Source organism: Sinocyclocheilus anshuiensis, unplaced genomic scaffold (genome assembly GCF_001515605.1).
Source record: "Sinocyclocheilus anshuiensis isolate Anshui unplaced genomic scaffold, SAMN03320099.WGS_v1.1 scaffold147, whole genome shotgun sequence".
NCBI lineage: Eukaryota > Metazoa > Chordata > Actinopteri > Cypriniformes > Cyprinidae > Sinocyclocheilus > Sinocyclocheilus anshuiensis.
This window is the reverse complement of record NW_015549585.1, coordinates 493,751-514,507: the sequence shown is the minus strand read 5'-3', so window position 1 is coordinate 514,507 and position 20,757 is coordinate 493,751. Positions and strand designations below refer to the sequence as shown.

Here is a 20,757-nt window from a genome sequence, read left to right as displayed (position 1 = left end):
AGTCATTTCTGACCACGGCACGAGGAGCACCAAAGGGTTAATAGATATACAGTACCGTTCAAAAGTTTGGTACGATTTTTTTTTAATGTTTATGAAAAATCTCGTGCTCACCAAGAAGATCTTAAAAAAAAAAATACAGTAAAAACAGTAATATTGTGAAATATTATTGCAATTTAAAATAGCTGTTTTCTATGTGAATAAATGTCAAAATATTATTTAGTTCTGTGATCAAAGCTGAATTTTCAGCATCATTACTCCAATCTTCAGTGTCACATGATCCTTCAGAAATCATTCTAATATGCTGATTTGCTGCTCAAGAAACATTTCTGATTATTATCAATGTTCAAAACAGTTGAACAGTTGTCTGTGAAAACGGTGATACATTTTGTTTTTCAGGATTCTTTTATGAAGCTCAACAGAACAGAATTTATTTGAAAAATAAATCTTTTGAAACATTATACATGTATTTACTGTCATTTCTGCTCAATTTAATGCATCCTTGATGATTAAAACTAGGCCTGGGCGATAAAACGGTATCGATATTTATTGACAGTACACCTTCTTCGATAATGATATAAAAAATGTTCGATATAGCGCACTATATAGGCACGTGCTATGAGTGACGCAGACAGCACACACAAACACGAACATGAGTGCTGTGTCTGCCTGTGATGAGGAGGTTAGATTAATAAAAAAATGAATATTAGTCAAATTTGTCATTTGAATGTGAGGTGTGCATCAGGGAGCGTCATCAGTGGTGCGCGAGATGCGGTGATAATGATGTAAGTGACGTTGTTGCATTTTAATGTTTTGTTAGTCTAGCCCACGAGATGCGCCGCTGCTGTGTTAAGCATTCAAAATATTAGAGAAATATAGAAGCTCAGCCATGCATAGAAGGTCTTGATTAGGTTAAAACAGAAACCAAGCCATTCACACAGATGCATATTCAGCGCATTTTTAGATGGACAAATATGACTGCTGCACTCGCGTCTCACACAAGCGATGTAGCCATGCAAAGTTAAAACAGTTTAAACTTTTAGAAAACACGTCACGAATTTGTGGAGGTTTATTTCTTTTGACTGTGTCTCGTATGTTTTTAAATGCAATCTGCGTGAATGGCGATTCGGCTCTTTGGATTAAGCAATGCATAAATACATGATGCTGTTTTGTTCATAATTGTTTATGCAATTTACAAAATTATATTTGATTTACATGAGTTAATTTAGACGTAATGCAAGTTTTTTTATAGATAGTTATTTCCTTGCGTTGACAATTTAAATGTGCTGCATTATTTTGCTCATTGCGCCCTCCTGTGGCCTCGGGAGACAAGCCAAAATTTTCCTTAAGACCTATTTAATCTGCATATAAAACATTAGAAATTAGATATTTGTTTCATTTTTATTGTGTGTTTCACTGTTAAAACAAAAAATATTTGTTGTTTGTCTCAATAAATTGGGTTAATTAAAAATACAGTGGTTAAATAAAAAAAAAAATTCTATTGCTTTGTTTTAAAAAAAGGTTATAAAAAATGTCAATAATTATCGATACCGAACGATATGAAACATTACATCGATAAATTTTTTAGCTATATCGCCCAGCCCTAATTAAAACTATTAATTTCATCATCTTTTTGCCCCCATACTTTTGAACGGTAGAGTAAACACCCCTCCTTTCACTCTACTACCCACAATCCCTCACCTTATCCGCCAGGTCCCAGATGCGGATGGTTCCATCATCGCTGGCAGAAATGAAGACGTCTTTGGAGGGGTGTGTGGCCAGACCCCAGATGCGTCCCTGCGTGTGTCCGTTTATCATGGTGTTGGAGGCGGCGTTCTTCTCTCCCACCTCGATGATCTCGCCATCCTTCGTTCCCACCAAGATCTTTCCCTGCCATCCAATAAAGAAGCATCTTACCACTGTCTAAACTTACACTTGAAATCACTGCTTGTGTCTATGTGAAGTCTGCAGAAAGCGAAAGCATGACTGACCTTTCCTCTGCACACAGATCTGACTGTCTCAACAGGAAGTCCTGTCTCCAGCTGAAACGCTCTGCATCTCTTCATTTCCTGATCCCACAGTTTCACAGCGCCGCCCTCTTTAGTCCTGCACATACATAATATACACATCAGTGAGGCGATGACATGATGCTCATTTTTTGTAGTATAACTTTAAGAAAAAGTTTACCTTAAAAAGTATTTTAAATCTGTACACTTACTTTAATTTCTATTTCTAATTTCACTTAATTTCTATTTCAAATAAATGTTCTTGTGAACTCTCTATTCATCAAAGAAAAATAAAACAAAATAAAAATAAATTAAAGTAAATTCAAAACCAAATAAATTAAGGTTTCCACAAAAATTCAACATTGATGATTAAAATACATGTTTCTTCATGTTTCAAATCAGCATCAGAATGATTTCTGAAGGATCACGTGACACTGAAGACTGGAGTAATGATGCTGAAAATTCAGCTTTGATCACAGAAATAAATTATATTTTATAGTATATTCACATAGAAAACATCTATTATAAATAGTAATAATATTTCATAATTTTTACTGTATTTCTGATCAAATAAATGCAGCCTTGGTAAGCAGAAGAGCCATCTTTCAAAAACATTAAAAATTCTTACTTTCTCCAAACTTTTGAACTTTTATTCAAGGTGTAAGAATTTTTTTCTCTATGGTCAAAACAATTTAGCTGAAAATGATTTTTAAAAACCATATGAGCCCAGCAGATGAACTTGTGTGTACTGTGTAGAGCTGAACTCACGGTCTCTCTTTGCCTCCGGTCACTATGAGTCCGTCTCTGAGCGTGGTGTACATGGTGAACACTGGTCCTGTATGAGCTTTAGCCACCACACGCACCAGGAAATGCTCCCGCCACACGTACACGTCACCGTTTATGGCCCCCGTGTTTATATTTTATTATTATTTCACATATTATTCTATAAATGTATGCTGTGTAACTACCAGGATTATTATAGTAAATTAAAATTACAACCACAAAAACCCATCTTTGTTACTTGAAATAAAATAATAAAAAAAATAAAAAAATAATTTCAGCTAGTTGCCAAAATATAAATATAAAAACTCATTCAAAATGAATTAATAAACATAAACGCATATTTAAATGCAATAAATAACTGCATAAATACATGTAAAAATAAATGCACTAAATAAATGCATGAATAAATGTATACAAGCTTAAACGAATTAATAAATACAAAAACATAAGTAAATGCTTAAACTACATATAAATAACTATAAATAAATGCAATAAAGCACTAAATGCATAGATACGTGCATAAATTCATAAATAAATGCGAAACTGAATGCACTAAATACATAGAGATAAATGCATAAATGAATGAATGAATACATTAACATATATATAAATGCATACTGCATAACTGCATATAAACAACTGTATAAATGATAGCAAAAATAAACACACTAAATGCATAAATTCATAAATGCACTACATTCATAGAAAAATGCATGAATAAATGCATATAACATTGTGATGAAAAGCAGCAAATATTCAACACACTACACCTGTATGGCTTGAAAAAATAGCCAGTTACTGGAAAAGTTAATCTAATTAGAAAAAAATGTAGTTGTACAATATAGTGTAGAACAAATTAAAATGAAAATTAATTTAAAAAACCTTTAATTTCAGCTAGTTGCCAAGGCAACGTTCTCATTTTCAATTAGTTACAATTCATAAAAACTCTACAGACATATTAAAAAAAAAAAATAAATAAAAATAAAAATGACAACACAACAAAATGACTAAACTTTAATAAAAATTCAAATTGAATTAAAATGAGAACAGGAAATATAAAAATGAAAATGAATTAATAAAAACTGTAATGTTATCTCAATGATACTAAAATAACACTGGTAACTACAATTATTCTTTAATAAAGAAAATAAATGATTTATATGCATCTAAACGGTCACTACTGTGCTTGTGAGCAACACAATTAACCCCAGATTGGGAATCATTCCTGTAATCAGTGTACTGCAATATCAGCTTAATAAGCATAAATGAGTGACTCACGGCTCCAAAGGCTACAGACAGCATGGTCTGCATGCGTCCGTCCTCCACCGCTCCGATCACACCTTTCTTATAGAGCAGAGAGCCTCCCACCAGCGTCCAGAACTTGATGTGTTTGATCCCCACCGACACAAACTGAGTGTCCGAGTCAGGCCTGAACTCCACCACGAAGATCCGGTCGGTGTGACCGCCTCACACGCACCAGGAAATGCTCTCGCCACACGTACACGTCACCGTTTATGGCCCCCGTGAACGTCAGGTTATTCTGCCAGACAAAACACACAAGAGAGAAAATTACCATTTCATATGCACATACTGTATATGTATGAAACATAATATACAGTAGTCTTATTGTTACTACATTATTTATGTAGTGCTTTATATAATACAGATTGTTTCAAAGCAGCTGCATATTAATAAAACCGGAAAATAACAGTGTCAATGATGTAACATTCATCCATTATAAAACTATTTGGGCTGCAAAAAAGATGTCATTATTCAGCTAAATTTAGATTTATTATAGTTTCGATTCAGTTCATATTACTATATGTATATATTATTATATATTTATATACATATATAATTTTTTGTCAAAAGAAACATTTGAGAGAGTATATATATAAATATATATATAAAGCATAAATGAGTGACTCACGGCTCCAAAGGCTACAGACAGCATGGTCTGCATGCGTCCGTCCTCCACCGCTCCGATCACACCTTTCTTATAGAGCAGAGAGCCTCCCACCAGCGTCCAGAACTTGATGTGTTTGATCCCCACCGACACAAACTGAGTGTCCGAGTCAGGCCTGAACTCCACCACGAAGATCCGGTCGGTGTGACCGCCTTTACTGCAAACCCTAGAGCCTGAGATCACATGATGAAAGCATTCACAACAGCGGCCTGCTGCATCTCTGCTGAGTAAAGGCCATTACTTGTTTCTTTCTCATTTTAAGATGCTAATGTCAAAGACAGTGCCTATTTTAAAAGTCAGAATTGTGAGACATAAACTCAAAGTTATGAGTACCAGTGTTATTTTAGTATCATTAAAATACCATTATTGTTTTTATTAATATTTAGAATTTTGATATTTTCCTTTTTCACTGTAGTTTTAGTTGAAGTGTTAGTAATTTTGTTGTATGTTTTTATCATTTTTTATTTTGTAAATACGTCTATGTAGGTTTTTTATTACTTTCAGTTTTAGTTTTAGCTATTTTAGTGGCTTAATTAACTAAGTTAAAATAATTGAGAATGAGAAATTTTGCCTTGGTAACTAGCTGAAATTGTTTTTTTCTTTTTTTAAGTTTTATTTCAGTTAATGTTTTTTCATTTCTAGTAACAAAAATGTTTGTCGCATTGTTTTAATTAGAATTGTGAGTTTTTCTAAGTTTATATTTATTTTTTTGCAAGAAAAGAGTATGAATTGTGAGATGTTAACTCACAATTATGAGTTTATAACTTTATTTTCTTTATTAAATAATTTTTTGTATTTTTATTAATATTTAGAATCTTTATCTTTACATTTTCTATTTTTGTTTTAATTTTCAAATTTTGGATTCCTGTCTTCCTCGAAGGAGATTACAAATATTTTTTCCATTCTCAGCCCATTTTCACATGTATGAATGAATCTTAATTTATGCCTAATCCTGATTTCAAGGACAGAATTATGGCCAAACATGAGCCAGATGTTTTCTGCATCATCTGTGGGTGTTTTTCTACACCAAACAGTGACAGAAGATAGCAGATTTTGTGAAACAAAACAAAAAACCTTATTTATTTATAAACTTGTGTTTATGTAAAGTTCTTTTACATTAAATGAAGCATTTAATCATATTGTTCAGCTCCTTTGCAGATTGTAAGTTAAATGATACATTTTGAATACTTCCTTTTGTCATCAAAACTGAAAGATTTGACTGCTTTTGTTATTTTGATAAGCTGATAAACATATAATTTGAAAAATAATTCTTATTTTGTGAACAAACTGCATGTGATGGAAAGTTTTATTGATATTTTTGAACTCAGCATCACCAAACTACAAAAGCTACTGTAAGTACACACTGATCACTGGTTTTCACACACCTTCCTGCCATCTCCACACAGTGATGGTGTGCTCTGGATCCACTCCCACAGACAGCAGCAGTTTTCCCGTGGCGCTGAAGTTGACGTATCCGATCCCTTTAGCGTGAGAGCAGCGCAGCACCGACAGCGTCTGCTTGCTCATGGCGTCCCACACGTGAATGGACGGCACCAGGCCTACAGACACACACAGACCGACATCACATTATGACCGTCAATACTCACAGCTTAAGGAAAAACAGTGCCTCCCAAACTGCTCCTTTCAGCAAGACAAAGACAAATAAAATCCATTAGGTGTATTAGAAGACACTGATTATGCAAATGTTGTGGGCTATTTATATTAATAAACAGTGCTGGGAAGCTACTAAGAAACTGGCTTGAAGCAGATGCACTGCAGTAAAGACTCATTTAGAAAAAGTAGTAAGCTAAACTACAAGCTACTAACAAGAAGCAGTTAACTAACCTATTTAAAGGGGGATTATTTAACTTCTTATTGAAGCAGAGCTGTATTTTTCTGGCACAAAACAATGAGGTTATTAATGAATTTTTTTAACTGACAAATTTACACTAAATGCAACAATAAATGCACTACATGCATAGATAAATGCATGAATAAATGCATACAAGTTTAAATAAATGGATACATAAAGCATAAATGCAATAAATAACTGTATAAATACATGTAAACAAACACATAAACAAATGAATGAATAAATACAAAAACATAAGTAAATGCTTAAAAAACTAAATAAAAACATAGATAAATGCATATAAATAACTGAATAAATAAATGCAAAATTGAATGCAATAAATGCATACATAAATGCATACAAGCATAAATGAATGAATTAATAAATAAATGCATACTGCATAACTGCATATAAACAACTGTATAAATAAAAGCAAAAATAAACACACTAAATGCATAAATTCAAAAATGCACTTCATTCATAGAAAAATGCATAAATAAATGCATGTAACATTGTGATGAAAAGCAGCAAATATTCAACACACTACACCTGTATGGCTTGAAAAAATAGCCAGTTACTGGAAAAGTTACTCTAATTTGAAAGCAATAGTTGTACAATATAGTGTAGAAAAAATGTAGTTAGTGTCGCTACTTTTAGCTAGTTACTTTCCAACTCTGTTAATAAGTGGCAGGATGAGTTTGGGATAACTATTATGAGTTCATAATGATAGTCCTCAGGGTTTTTAACATGGCAGAGCAAACACACGCCGCAGGCATGTCAATATTAGATATGTATTCTAGCGCTGAGGAAGGAAATGAGGCATCATGACTCTGAGATGATAGAAAATCAGGCCAATCTGCTGCATGATGCTTCATGCAGACATGAGAATGTATTCTTCAGAGCGGTGGTCTTTACCAAAACTGGGACATAAAACACGAGGGAAATGAGAGGATTGATTGATATAGAGCAAATGATTTAAATCTGAAATCTGTGGCATCCAAATTCAAAACCCTCATGAACCACAGACAGATGTTATTCGATCAAACGTAATATTAAAGATTGATAAAGATTCAAAACACATTAAGTGATCGTATCTATGACATGCTGTTAAGAACCAAATACATTTATTTAAACTTTACTTTGGAAAAGTTTTTTAACCAGAGCTGTATTTTTCTGGCGCAAAAACAATGAGGATTTTTAATGAATATTTGAACAGACAAATGCAACCATAAATACATAAACACATGAATAAATGCATATCAATAACTGCATGAATAAATGCAAAAATAAATGCACTAAATGCAAAGATAAATGCATAAGTAAATGCATGATTTCATTCATATATGAATAAATAAACCAAATTAAATAATTTCAACTTTAATTTGAAAAAAAAGTCTATAAAGGGTTTAAAAGCAGAAATGTGAAGTTTGTATATTTATTAAAGTATTTGTATTAATTATTCTGTTCAAAAATGTTATTTAAGCTGTAATATTTTAGTTTGTTACTCTTATTCTTTTTTTTAAGTTATTCTTAAAAGTTTGGAAAAGTTAAATTTTTAATGTTCACGAAAGAAGACTCTTCTGCTCATCGAGCGAGGCTGCATTTATTTGATATTGGCTTTCAAAAATAAAGAATTATCGGTTATCGGTATCGGCCAAAATTTTCATATCGGTGCATCCCTATTAAAAATAAAGCAAAAACAGTAATATTGTGAAATATTTTTACAATTTAAAATATCTGCTTTCTATGTGATTATAATTTAAAATATAATTTATTCCTGTGATCAAATCTGAATTTTCAGCATCATCACTCCAGTGTCACATGACCCTTCAGAACTCAGATTTTAATCAGATTCTTTGATGGCTACTTCAACTGCATTATTTTAGTTTATTTATTTAACATTATTATGTTATATTAAAATGTTATTTATTTTTTATTTGATGATTATTATACTGCTGATTATTTATTGCAGTAACTGCATTATTGTAGTTTGTTATTATAAATATTTATTTTATACATTATATTAAAACATTATTATGCAAGTTATTCTTATTTAGTTTCTTCTTCTAAACAGATAAATCAGTGTGCATATCATATGGTGGTTACCATATTAACCGGTTTAACATGCGTTTAACTGGTAACATAAAATCTAATTTTAACATCACAAATTTAACACGGAATCTAAATTAATGTCTATGGAATTCAAGTGTTTAACATGCGTTGAACCCGGATCATTGCTTTAAAGTAGAAATGCATGTTTTAGTTCTAGGTTGGAGCCCAAAAAATCTGTCCTGGATTTCTGGAGTCAAACACAAAAGGTCAGTGAGACAAAATGAAGTCAGATGGCAGGAGGTTCTGCTGTCCTACCTGGCAGATCAGCGAAGTTGCCTGTGTGTTGGTGTGTTGGATGAGAGGATGGGACAGTGATGAACAAAAATGAGAGAAGCCAAAGCAGAATTACGTGAGAGATTCAAAATATTAGCAAAAATCACAAGCAGGCTTGTTATCAACACAAAACCAAGCAGTGCACGCTGAAAGCAGCAACGCAAAAGTCAACGCAAGCGAATGAAAATTATTCAGATGGTGAAAATTACATCGATTTGCATAAAGAAATGTGTGTAGATGCCAGGCTGTTCATTAGCTCACATACCGATCTGACCGGTGGCGATGATGTTGAGATATTTGGGATGTTGATTGACAGTCAGACAGAGGATGTCATCCGTGTGCTCCAGATAAAAGCTCTGAGTTCCTGCAAATCACAAACGACTTCATCTACAACAGCATGCATGCAGTTTTAATGAGCTCATATTAACAGAAAGACTACATGTACTTTTAAAAAACTATCACACTGCAATATTATTTTAGTAAACAGCAAAAAAAATACTTCTCTCATACACTGCTTCAAAAGTTTCTGATCAGTAAGAGTAAGATTTTAAAAATGTTTTTAAAAGAATTCTCTTCTGCTCATCAAGGCCGCATTTATTTGATTAAAAATACAGTAAAATCAGTAATATTGTGAAATATTATTACAATTTAAAACAACTGTTTTCTATGTGATTATAATTTAAAATGTAATTTATTTCTGTGATGCAAAGCTGAATTTTCAGCATCATTACTCCAGTCTTCAGTGTCACATGATCTTCAGAAATCATTCTAATATGCTGATTTGCTGCTCAAGAAAACATTTCTGACTATTATCAATGTTGAAAACAGTTGTATAAAGTTGAATAAAAGCAAGGATGCATTTCAAACTTTTTAAACTGTATATTCTAATAAATTCTATGTAAACTTCAACCCAAAAAATTAATACTATATATATATATATATATATATATATATTTCACAATCAAACATTAGTTTGAATGTCCGCTGAAGAAAGCCATATCTTTGTTGTACTATCTTTCATCTGTTGAGGGTGATTTCCGATGACAGAGCTGCTCACTGCATTTGTTAACCGTGTCTTACAAGCTGTTGTTGAAAGTAAAAACAGCTTCATTGTTTGCAACAGCGTTTCAGTCTCTTTCAATATAAAAGTCTCTTTTCGCCATCTAATGGTGAAACAATGTAACTAATAACCATCACGAACATACACACCATTTCCCAATACTAAATTCTATTATTAAATACTGCTATTATTTATATAAAATATTTTTTAATAAACAACAACAGCCATCATAAAAGTTGCTAGGCAATTCAGACAAAAGTACAAAGGCAGCGCTCATTTATATAAAATATAACGTGATGAGATTTTGCCCTCAGCCAAAACTATTTGCTCTGGAACAAATAATAGATTAATCAGACCAAAGTCTGCCCGTTAGATTCACCCAAAACGAATTATATCTCATGTTTAACCACTATAGAGACATTAGAGCCAGCGGCAAATTCCAGAAGATCTGGCCACGGTGAGGCTGCTCTCGGCGGGTTCATGAGCGCTGATCGGCCGCTGACGCCCTGGAGCTCACATCTCCCAAAACATAGCAGCAAACTTTCAAATAGACATTATCTTTATTAACAAACCGCATATTTGAAGTCTAAACAAGTATATTCTCGCCTAAAAAACTCTTAAAACTACACTCCGTGACACAAAAACAGTATTTATAAAATTATAGTGGAGTTGGGCATCTGCCATGACACTCGCTGTGAGAAATACTGCAAGCGGAGTGATTTAAACGGTTGGAGTGCTGTTATTACTAGAATATCACACTCCTCTCAGTCAATCAGATTCGAGAACCACAAAGAACTGTTGTATAAATATATATATGTAATTATACTTCAGTATAATATAATAAAGTACACATTTGATTAATAATTTTTAAATATGTCATGACTAAAACTGGTTTAGTTCATTTAACTGTATGTCTGAGCCTCGTCACAAGCATTTCAATGCCCAGTTTTCCCCAGTGTTAACTATGCAAATGATAAATAAATGCCTCTTGACCTCTAACCTCATCACTTCTTTTTTTAAACAGATGTGCAGTTCCAACCGCAGCCTGTAGAGGTCAGCAGCGCCTCATGCCTGATCTGGAATCAGATCCAATGAGATCCACAATCTCATCCAATGCATAAAGTCAAACTGTACTGTGTTTTCCCTGCATATTAGCCACATGTTGAGACAAAAACCAGACACCAAGCCAGAGGGCAGAGGTCAGCAGTGATGCTGAATCAGGACTGTACCAGCAGAGAGGTTCTGAATAACAGCAGCGGCGGCTGTGTGGAAGATGATGTCAGCTCCATCATTGAGGTAGTGAAGGTTGTTTCGGCAATCAAAGCCCCTGTAGCCAAACACGTGATCCAGAGACAGTTCCTACAAACACACACAGACATCAACACACACACTGACAATAATGAGGACAACCCTGACTCCTCATGAGCTCATAACCCCACTGACCTCGACCATTTTCTTCTTCTTTGTGATGTTGTTCTTCACCAGTTTGTCAGGTAATGGCGCGGCGCGGCTCACTGGAGGCCTGTAGGAAACAAATAATGATGTTTTGACATGAATAAATACAATTTGTCCCTCAGTATATTTGTCTTCATTTGCATTATAAACATCCTTAAATCAATATATATTTACTTGAGATGCAAAATGACTTGATGTTAATCCTTTCTGATAAATGCATCAAGTTTATGTTTAAAACACGAACAAATATCTGCCAGTGGGATCATCAAAATCTATTTAATTCAAAGGGAAAACAAGTTGATTTTTCTTACCTCACTGACAGATATTTTTCTTGTTTTAAGCATAAACTTGTTTCATGTCATTTTTCGTCCAAAGTAAATTTATCTTGATTTAAGAATTTTTTAATATTTGTAATGGAAAACAAGACAAAAATACTAAGAATGAAATAACTTTTTGCAGTGATCACACAGAACACAAAACTTGGGTCTCTTATTTTCTGATAAATGTATCAAAATGAGTTTTTGATTAAAATGAGAACAAATATCTGCCAGTGTGGTCAGAAAAATCTAATTACTTAAAAGGGAAAAAGTTTATTTATTTATACATTTTTATTTTTATTTTGACCCCATTTGGCAGATATTTTTCTTGTTTTAAGCATAAACTCACTTCATTTTGATACTTTTTTAGAAAACAAAAATTAATATCGGTTATTTTACTTCCAACGTAAATTTATCTAGATTTAAAAAAAAAACAATGGCTGTAATGGAAAATAAGACAAAACTACTAAGAAGGAAAATCATTTTTTGTAGTGCTCACGCATTTCATCTGCATTTTTCAGTTAATTTTTTATTACCGCTCATCCACTAGGATCTCCTTCTGTTGTTGGTGTGGTTTCACGCCTGTCATTTGCCGTATACTGACAGCATAGATCTTCGTCGTGTAATCCATGCTCTTTTCCCGAGCGACGTCACTGTCGTACCCTAAACACACAAATGTTAGTTAAATAAAATTGAAAATGTAAAATAAAATAAAATTAAATAATAAATTGTAACATTTAAATTTAGAATTCACATTGAAATTTTAAATTTAAACTTAAATTATAAATAAATGTAATCACAAACAAAAACAAGAGCATCACCTCCATCCTCCTCAGCGTCGTCGTCTGATTCCTCGCTGTCCACGGCTTTGCTCTCGCGTGGACCAATCCCCTCTCTCGCCCAGATCATGAGGGCCGAGTCGGCCCCGCCCACCGACAGCAGCATCGCGTCGTCATTGGACCATCGAACGTTCGTCACATTGGCACTGTGAGCCACATACTTTTTAAACTTGGCAAACTGACCCTGTATAAAATAAAATAAAGCATCAATAAACTACGTTCGACTTGTTTTATGCAGAAAGCTCTGGTTTTATATAAGACTGTTCAAAAGTTATTATTTTTTACAATTAAAATGTAAAAAAATAAATTCATATTTTTATTCAGTGTGGATGCAATTTTGCCACTTTTACAATATAATAAATGATAAATAATAAAATATAATAAAAATATAATAATAATGCTGTTCTTCTGAACTTTCTATTCATCAAAAATGTATTGCGTTTCCACAAAAATATTAAAGGCACAATATGTAAGTTTTCGCCGCTAGAGGTTGCATTTTCAAAACAAAAACAAAGGCGAAGCTTGATGACGCTATGAAGGAGAGTGGAACGATGGGGGATGTCGTTTTCACCATCCAGAGATGTCCGAATCATGTTCATGGATGTAATGAATTAATTTTTTTTATTACCTGTACCTTCCAAAGTTATTCAAACAGTGAATAAATTATATAGAGAAAGCGAGCAAAGAACATTTAACGTTACATTGTCAAAGAACAGTATGCCTGACTTCAGTCTAGCACGAGTTTAAGCACAAAAAACAAAAAACTCCCCTTATAATCAGTAAAGCTGTCTAAACACTGTTTGATGAATTAATCTCCTACTTACATCATACGTACATCTGCACTTTGTTGTTTATGATGAGAGAATACACTCAGTGAGAGCGTGCACTGAACAACAAAACTCCGGTGTTTTTGCGATGACTCATCTTAGTAAAAAATTCGAATTTCGAATATTCGTCGAATTAAATTTAAAAAAAAACGTTGCATTCGAATTTAAGGTCTGCGTCAGCCATCAGGCAGCCTATCAGTGGCGCACGAGATGCGATGACGAAGTTTGTGTCATTGATTGCATTTGAATGCTTTTGTTAGCCTATCCAGATGAACCCACTAGATGCGGCGCTGCTACGTCGTTCATTCATATATTGTGGAAAACGAGAGCATCAGTGTGGAGAAGATGTAGTTTACGTCAAAACAGAAACCAAGCCGTTCACACAGAATGCATATTTATCACATTTTCTAGAGGGACATCTATCAGCATTGCACTCGCGTCTCGCACAAGAGAGCGGCATGTTTAGAAAGCCATGTAAAATTAATGTAAGTTCAACTTTTAAAAAACATGTCTAAAGACGTTATGGCGGTTTTTCCCCATCCCACCGTATCTCATGTTTTTAAATGAAGAAAGTAGCCTACTCTTTGTGATTGGTTTTCGGTCCTTTGTATTAAACTATACATACATGCATGGTGCTGTTTTTTTTCTAATTGTTTAAGCAACTTGATTAATTATATATGGTTTATTAACATTATTTTAAACATTATGAACTTTTTTTCAAAGATAGAAATTATGCCTTTTAAATTCGAATATAATTAGAATTTTGATAATATTTAAGTAGAAAATTCGAATTTAGTTTTTCAGTCATTTTGACAGTCCTAACTCATCTAAACGCCTCTGATTGGCCGCTGCGTTCATAAACTCAACAGACTCGTGTGTGATTGGTCATGACGTGCAACACTGTAAAAGATTCATGGTGCAACATTGAGCAGATCTAAATTTAATGCTGCAGTCAACACTTTTAATTTCATTTTCATTTTATTCGCGACTGCTGTAATGGATTTAGTTTAACTGCAACAGCATTTTTGTCCACGTGTGTTGCCATAGTTTCTACAAGCGGAAACCGATAGCGTGGATATTACGTCATTGATAGGCGACAATGAACCAGGACGAGCCATTATTTAAAATTTGAATTTCTCTGGATTTACAAATCCTTGGGGACTTTTGGGATAACGTAAGTGCACAACTGCATGAAATATATGTGCAAGTGTTTTTTGGATATTTTATTACGAAAATCTTACATATTGTGCCATATTGTGTAATTTTCCACATTGATAATAATCAGAAATGTTTCTCGAGCAGCAAATCAGCATATTAGAATGATTTCTGAAGGACCATGTGACACTGAAGACTGGAGTAATGATGCTGAAAATACAGCTTTGATCACAGAAATAAATTACATTTTAACAGATATTCACATAAAAATTAGCTGTTTTAAATTGTAATAATTTTTCACTTATTTTACAGTATTTTTGAACAAATAAATTCAGCAGAAGAGACTTCTTTCAGAAACACTAAAAATCCGACCCTAAATGCTTTAACGGCAGTGTATATGAATATATGATTTGATTTTGCTGCTGTCAGACCTTGCAGGGGAAGCTGAAGAGCTTGACGAAGCCAAAGTCGTCTCCAGTGGCCAGCAGCTTCCTGTCTTTGGTAAGTGAAGAGGTGTTGACGAAGCTGAGCGTCGGCCAGATGCCCTCACAGGTGGGACCCAGCACTGACGTCCATGTGGCCCATTCCATCTTCTCAAACTGAACACACACAAACACACAGGTATGTGATGAGAACACTTGAGTTGGCGATATATCTGGCTGTGTGTGTCATCTCTTTACCTCTGAACTGCTGATAGTTTGTCGTCTTCCACGTGGAGCTTCAAAAAATAGCTGCTCTTTGGCACCAGTGTTGACTTGAAGCAGTTTTCCTGCATTAATACACACACACACTAAAAGCTTGATTATGTCCTTACGCATTTGTTTCTTTCTTTGATAAAATGATGGATTTCTGCAGGTGCTGTTTCAATTTTCCCAAAGCAAAATACATATTCTTACAGCCAGGGGACAAAATTAATAGTCAAAAGTGAGAAAAATTGGTTTTGGTGAGTAATTCATCAGTAACCGTTAACTCTGCAACAAAATGCATGACTTATAATACACATAATGACCTTTGCTGTCACTAACATGCAAGGAATAACTGCAAAAAAAAAAAAACCCTGCTGTTTCCAAATAAAAAGTCAATGCAAACTAGAGTTTCATGTCCAGCAATTTCAATTGAAATGCATGTGTAGATTGATTTTAATTGTAACGCTCAACTCATCACATGTAGAGAGACATTAACTTGCATATTATTGCTTGAATCTATATTTGTGAGTTCTGTATGTTTGGATTACCGCGGACGTCCCAGTCCACATGTGTGATACAGCTGGACGCTCCTTTAAAAGGTCACCATGTCTTCCAGCGTGTCTGCATTCACCACCAGGAAGCTGCCATCGTTTAGACCCACCGCTAAGGCTTTTCCGTCTGGCGAGAAGGCACAGCATCGACCACCTACAAACACACACGACAGCAAAACCATCTGTGATTCTGAATCGGAGATCTTTCAAATGTGGCAGAAGATTAGCTAATGTACCTCTCTTAAGTTTCCGGACGGCCACCATTCGATGGTTGGCCGAAAGCTCCCAGATCCGCAGCGTTTTGTCGTCACTCACAGTGGCACAGATGGGCAGCAGTGGATGAGCAGCGAGGCCCCAAACTTCCCCCTCCATATGACCCTAAAACACACGTCAAACACAGACTTCAACTAGTTGAGCAGCCTGACCTTCTATCTTTTTACTCTGCATCTGTATTTGCAGCTGTATATTTGAGAGTGACACACACCTGTACGAGTAAAGTCATGGGGCCGCTCTTGTCGATCTCCAGGATCTCTCCGTTTTTGGTGCCGACCAGAATGTGTCCGTGTCCCAGAGTGATTGCTTTGATGGACGGGTTGTCCTCCAACAGCAGCCCTAAGAAATAAAAACAGAAGAACAATAAAGTTAAGTCTGGTGGTCTGTGGTCATTACCATTTTATTTTATTTTTACTTCATAGGAATGGTATGAAACTTGGTGACATTTGACAGTAATGACCACCATAGAAACTGAATGGGAAATACAGAGTCATTTTTGGGGTGCCATGATGAAGTAGTCCTTGATAGTGTCTGAATATATATGACCCTGGAGCACAAAGCCAGTCTTAAGTCGCTGGGGTATATTTGTAGCAATAGCCAAAAAAACATTGTATGGGTCAAAATTATCGATTTTTCTTTTATGCCAAAAATCATTAGGATATTAAGTAAAGATCATGTTCCATGAAGATATTTTGTAAATTTCCTACCGTAAATATATTAAAACTTAATTTTTGATTAGTAATATGCATGGCTAAGAACTTCATTTGGACAACTTTAAAGATGATTTTCTCAGTATTTTGATTTTTTTGCACCCTCAGATTCCAGATTTTCAAATAGTTGTATCTCGGCCAAATATTGTCCTATCCTAACAAACCGTACATCAATGCAAAGCTTATTCATTCAGCTTTCAGATGATCCACAAATCTCAATTTGGAGGAATTGACCTTTATGACTGGTTTTGTGGTCCAGGGTCACAAATATCCAAACCTCTTAACAGATGGCACCAATCTGCCTGCCTTTTAAATTAAACACTGTATTCATTTAAAATAATATGCACTATTTTTTGTATTATTTTGTATAGAAATAGTGTATTATTTAGAGGCAAATATCGTCTAGTACTATGAAATCCATAAAAAAGTACAAAATATTATTGAAACAACATATAGTACATTTATTTCAATAAAAAGTTAAACACTATTAATTTAACAGAAAAAGTGTATTCATTAAACGTAATATGAATTATTTTTCTATTAGAAATAGTGAATAATTTAGAGGTGAATATTGTCTAGTACCATGAAATCCCATGATAATACAAAATATTAAATCATAAATATCATTAAAACAAAATACAGCACATTTGTTTCATTAAAAAAACTCTAAACACTATTAATTTAACAAACACTGTATTTATTGAAAATATGAATTGTTTTTCTAATATTTGCATTGTTATATAGAAATATAAAATTTGTAGTACCATTAAATCCCCTCAAAATACAAAATATTAAATAATAAATATTACTGAAACAAAATATAGTACATTCATTAAACAAAATTAAACACTGTATTAACTTAACATAAACAATGTATTAGTTGAAATTAATATGCATTATTTTATTAAAATTATTATTATTTTATATAGGAATAAATTGTGTTTTAGAGGTGAATACTGCCTAGTATCATTAAATACAAAAATATTGTACAATCATTTCATTAAAAAAACACTGCATTAATTAAAAATAATATTAATTGTTTTTTAAATATTTATATTTACATATTTCATATAGAAATAAAAATTTTAAAGGTAAATATTGTCTAGTACCATGAAATCCCCTCACAATACAAAATATTAAATTATAAATATTATTGAAACAAAATATAGTACATTAATTTCATTAAAAAAAACACTGTATTAATTAAAAATAATATTAATAGTTTTTTCCAATATTTATATTTACATATTTTTATTTTATATAGAAATAAATATTTTTAGGAGGTAAATATTGTCTAGTACCATGAAATCCCCTCACAATACAAAATATTAAATAAGAAATATTATTGAAACAAAATATAGTACATTAATTTCATTTAAAAAATGTCTGTTTTGAGGATTTATAATCACCCTTAGATGAAGGCGAGAGCGCCGCCCTCTTGATAGCGTACGTCTTCAGACATCTCTCGAACACGTCGTCCCACAGCTCAACAACTCCATCTTTACCCCCCGTCACAAAACCCTTCAGGTCACAACACACCATTAACAGCTAAGAAATAAATTTTTACCTACTGTTGAACTATATTTAATGCACAGACTAAGCAGGATGCCAAGTACTCCGTATATAATTCATACAGTAAAAAGCAACAACCACCCTCCCTCTTCTCATCGAAGACATGCGATGCAACACTAAACAGTCTCTCGCTGTGGGTGCTTGTCGCTATCGGTCTTTCTCGGACACTTTTAAATGCTTTCACACTGCCGACATGTTTGCTGCATTAGTGCGCGCCTCTATTTGATCATGTCACGTCATTGTTCGGTACAATTTACTTGGCCTTTTAACTTATTTGGCCAAACACCAAAAGAGCTTTTTTTTTTTGCTATTTTCAGCCGAATAATTTCGGTTGCCAAACATTCAGTGCATACCTACAAAAATGCATGTAAAACATTAATAAATATTTACCGAAATGCATCAATTAAAAATTTAATATTTTTTAAATGTGTCTTCCATTCTTCCATGTATATGCATTGATGCATCACCTTCCTGATTAAATTAAAATCAATTTTCAATGCCCTGTGCGCTTTGCATTATGAGTGCTATTTAACTAGAGAGTATCAAATCAGTGACTTATGGATCTGACCTTTAGGAGGCAGCTGCCTATATAGTAGGGATGGGCATTCCAAGCAAAAATAATATTCGAAAATCGCTGGGTATTATTCGATTATTATTCGAAAATCGCACACCTCCCCTGCATGCACGCACAAACACCCATAAACAGAGAGAGAGGGAGAGAGATGGGATTCACGCTTTCAATCTGTATAATAAACTGTTTAATTTAGAAGATAGGCTACCTTAACTCAAGCCATATAATGATTGTAACGTGCTGAAACATATTAATATAATAAACATAACCGAATGACGGCACTTATTAACATAACTGTCCGTCTATTAGCATAAATCAACTGCTCATAAGGCTAAGATATTTATTTCCATTTCAAAAAATGGAACCCAATATCTTCTGTCGCAATTATATCTTTGGGCAATTATACTGTATATAAACTGCGGGAATCGGAGCCGTTATTAATATGCGAGGCATTGAAATCGCTTTTGAACGCGCGCTTGTTTTTTTACTTTCACTTTCGAGATTCGCGATCACACGTATCGAGCAGCACTCTGCAGTACTTACCACACATTTTACAAGATTAGGTGTTTGTCAGTGCTGCTCAGGATCTGCAAATCATTCGCCATCATCCTATCAGTCAGCTCTCCTTACTCTGTTTATGTGGTAAGTGAAATGTTATGTACTGTAATGTAACAGGCTAGCAAGCGGCTAACCATGTCCCTTTAGTGGCTCCGTAGATCGCGTTATTTGTTTTCCGCGCCTTTCTGAATACAGATTCAGCCACACCTCTAACCCAGTCGGGGGTGTTTGTGGTCCGCACAGAACTCTTATTTGACATCATCCCAAGTTACTGTAACCGTTATATGCTACGCAAGTCTTTTTTTAATGCCACGCAAGTCTACAGTGTGCGCGTGAAACAATGTGTTCTTCTATTGTCTTTGACAGATTTTAGGTGCGTTATTGGCTGCTGACATGAACGCTTCACCACCGCATCAGCACGGAAAACATGGGGAGATTTTAAAGACAATAATCGCACAACCTATTTGATATTCTATAATTAAATCAACTAATCGAATATTCGAAAATCATGGCCCATCCCTAGCAGTGCTGGGGAAAGTTACTTTTAAAAGTAATGCATTACAATATTGCGTTACTCCATCAAAAAGTAACTAATTACGTTACTTAGTTACTTTTTATGGAAAGTAATGCGTTGCGTTACTTTTGTGTTACTTTGAGATCTGGACAGGGCTTGCTTGTTTGATTTTAAAATAAAGAAGTTCTATTTTTTGCAAATATAAAAGCCTTTTCACACCAAAAGTGAAATGAATAAGCCTCAGGCTGAGTAGAATGCAGAAGACGACATTTCAACACACTTCAGCAGTAAAAAAAGACACACAAATGTTCGTCTAGAGTAATTTTTGCTTATTAGTACGGTTGAACTGGATCATCGAAGGTCAAAAGCAAAGACATTGGTTAATAGAATGGTATTAAATACATAAAGGATATTTGTGTTGTTTAACATTTAATTATGGCAGGTTTGCGTCATATTCTGAGTTGCATTATTTTTATTCATTTTGAGGAATTCTGAATCTGTTGTTTTTTTTTTTGTGAGTGATTTTAATGAATGCATATTCATATTTATTTTAGAACTATTGATTTCTCAACATGTGGACAGGAGAGCTGTCAATTAATACATTGAAAAAAAAAGTAACTTCCGTTACTTATTTGAAAAAGTAACTCAGATATTCTCTTGTAAATTAAAAAGTAATGCGT

At 33.8% G+C, this 20,757-nt stretch overlaps 1 protein-coding gene across 1 annotated transcript in view; it reads right to left on the bottom strand.

Annotated features, from left to right (window-relative positions):
- LOC107657948 (EMAP like 6) overlaps positions 1–20,757 on the bottom strand; it is a 60,452-nt gene that overhangs the window by 7,148 nt on the left and 32,547 nt on the right. Inside the window, 19 exon segments of the mRNA XM_016446293.1 lie at positions 1,699–1,887; positions 1,989–2,103; positions 2,772–2,875; positions 4,264–4,326; positions 4,717–4,925; positions 6,138–6,311; positions 8,972–8,992; positions 9,255–9,353; positions 11,279–11,408; positions 11,493–11,571; positions 12,358–12,484; positions 12,643–12,844; positions 15,074–15,241; positions 15,323–15,411; positions 15,877–15,924; positions 15,926–16,033; positions 16,116–16,257; positions 16,364–16,491; positions 18,272–18,383. Coding sequence (XP_016301779.1) covers positions 1,699–1,887; positions 1,989–2,103; positions 2,772–2,875; positions 4,264–4,326; positions 4,717–4,925; positions 6,138–6,311; positions 8,972–8,992; positions 9,255–9,353; positions 11,279–11,408; positions 11,493–11,571; positions 12,358–12,484; positions 12,643–12,844; positions 15,074–15,241; positions 15,323–15,411; positions 15,877–15,924; positions 15,926–16,033; positions 16,116–16,257; positions 16,364–16,491; positions 18,272–18,383 — 2,307 coding nt within the window.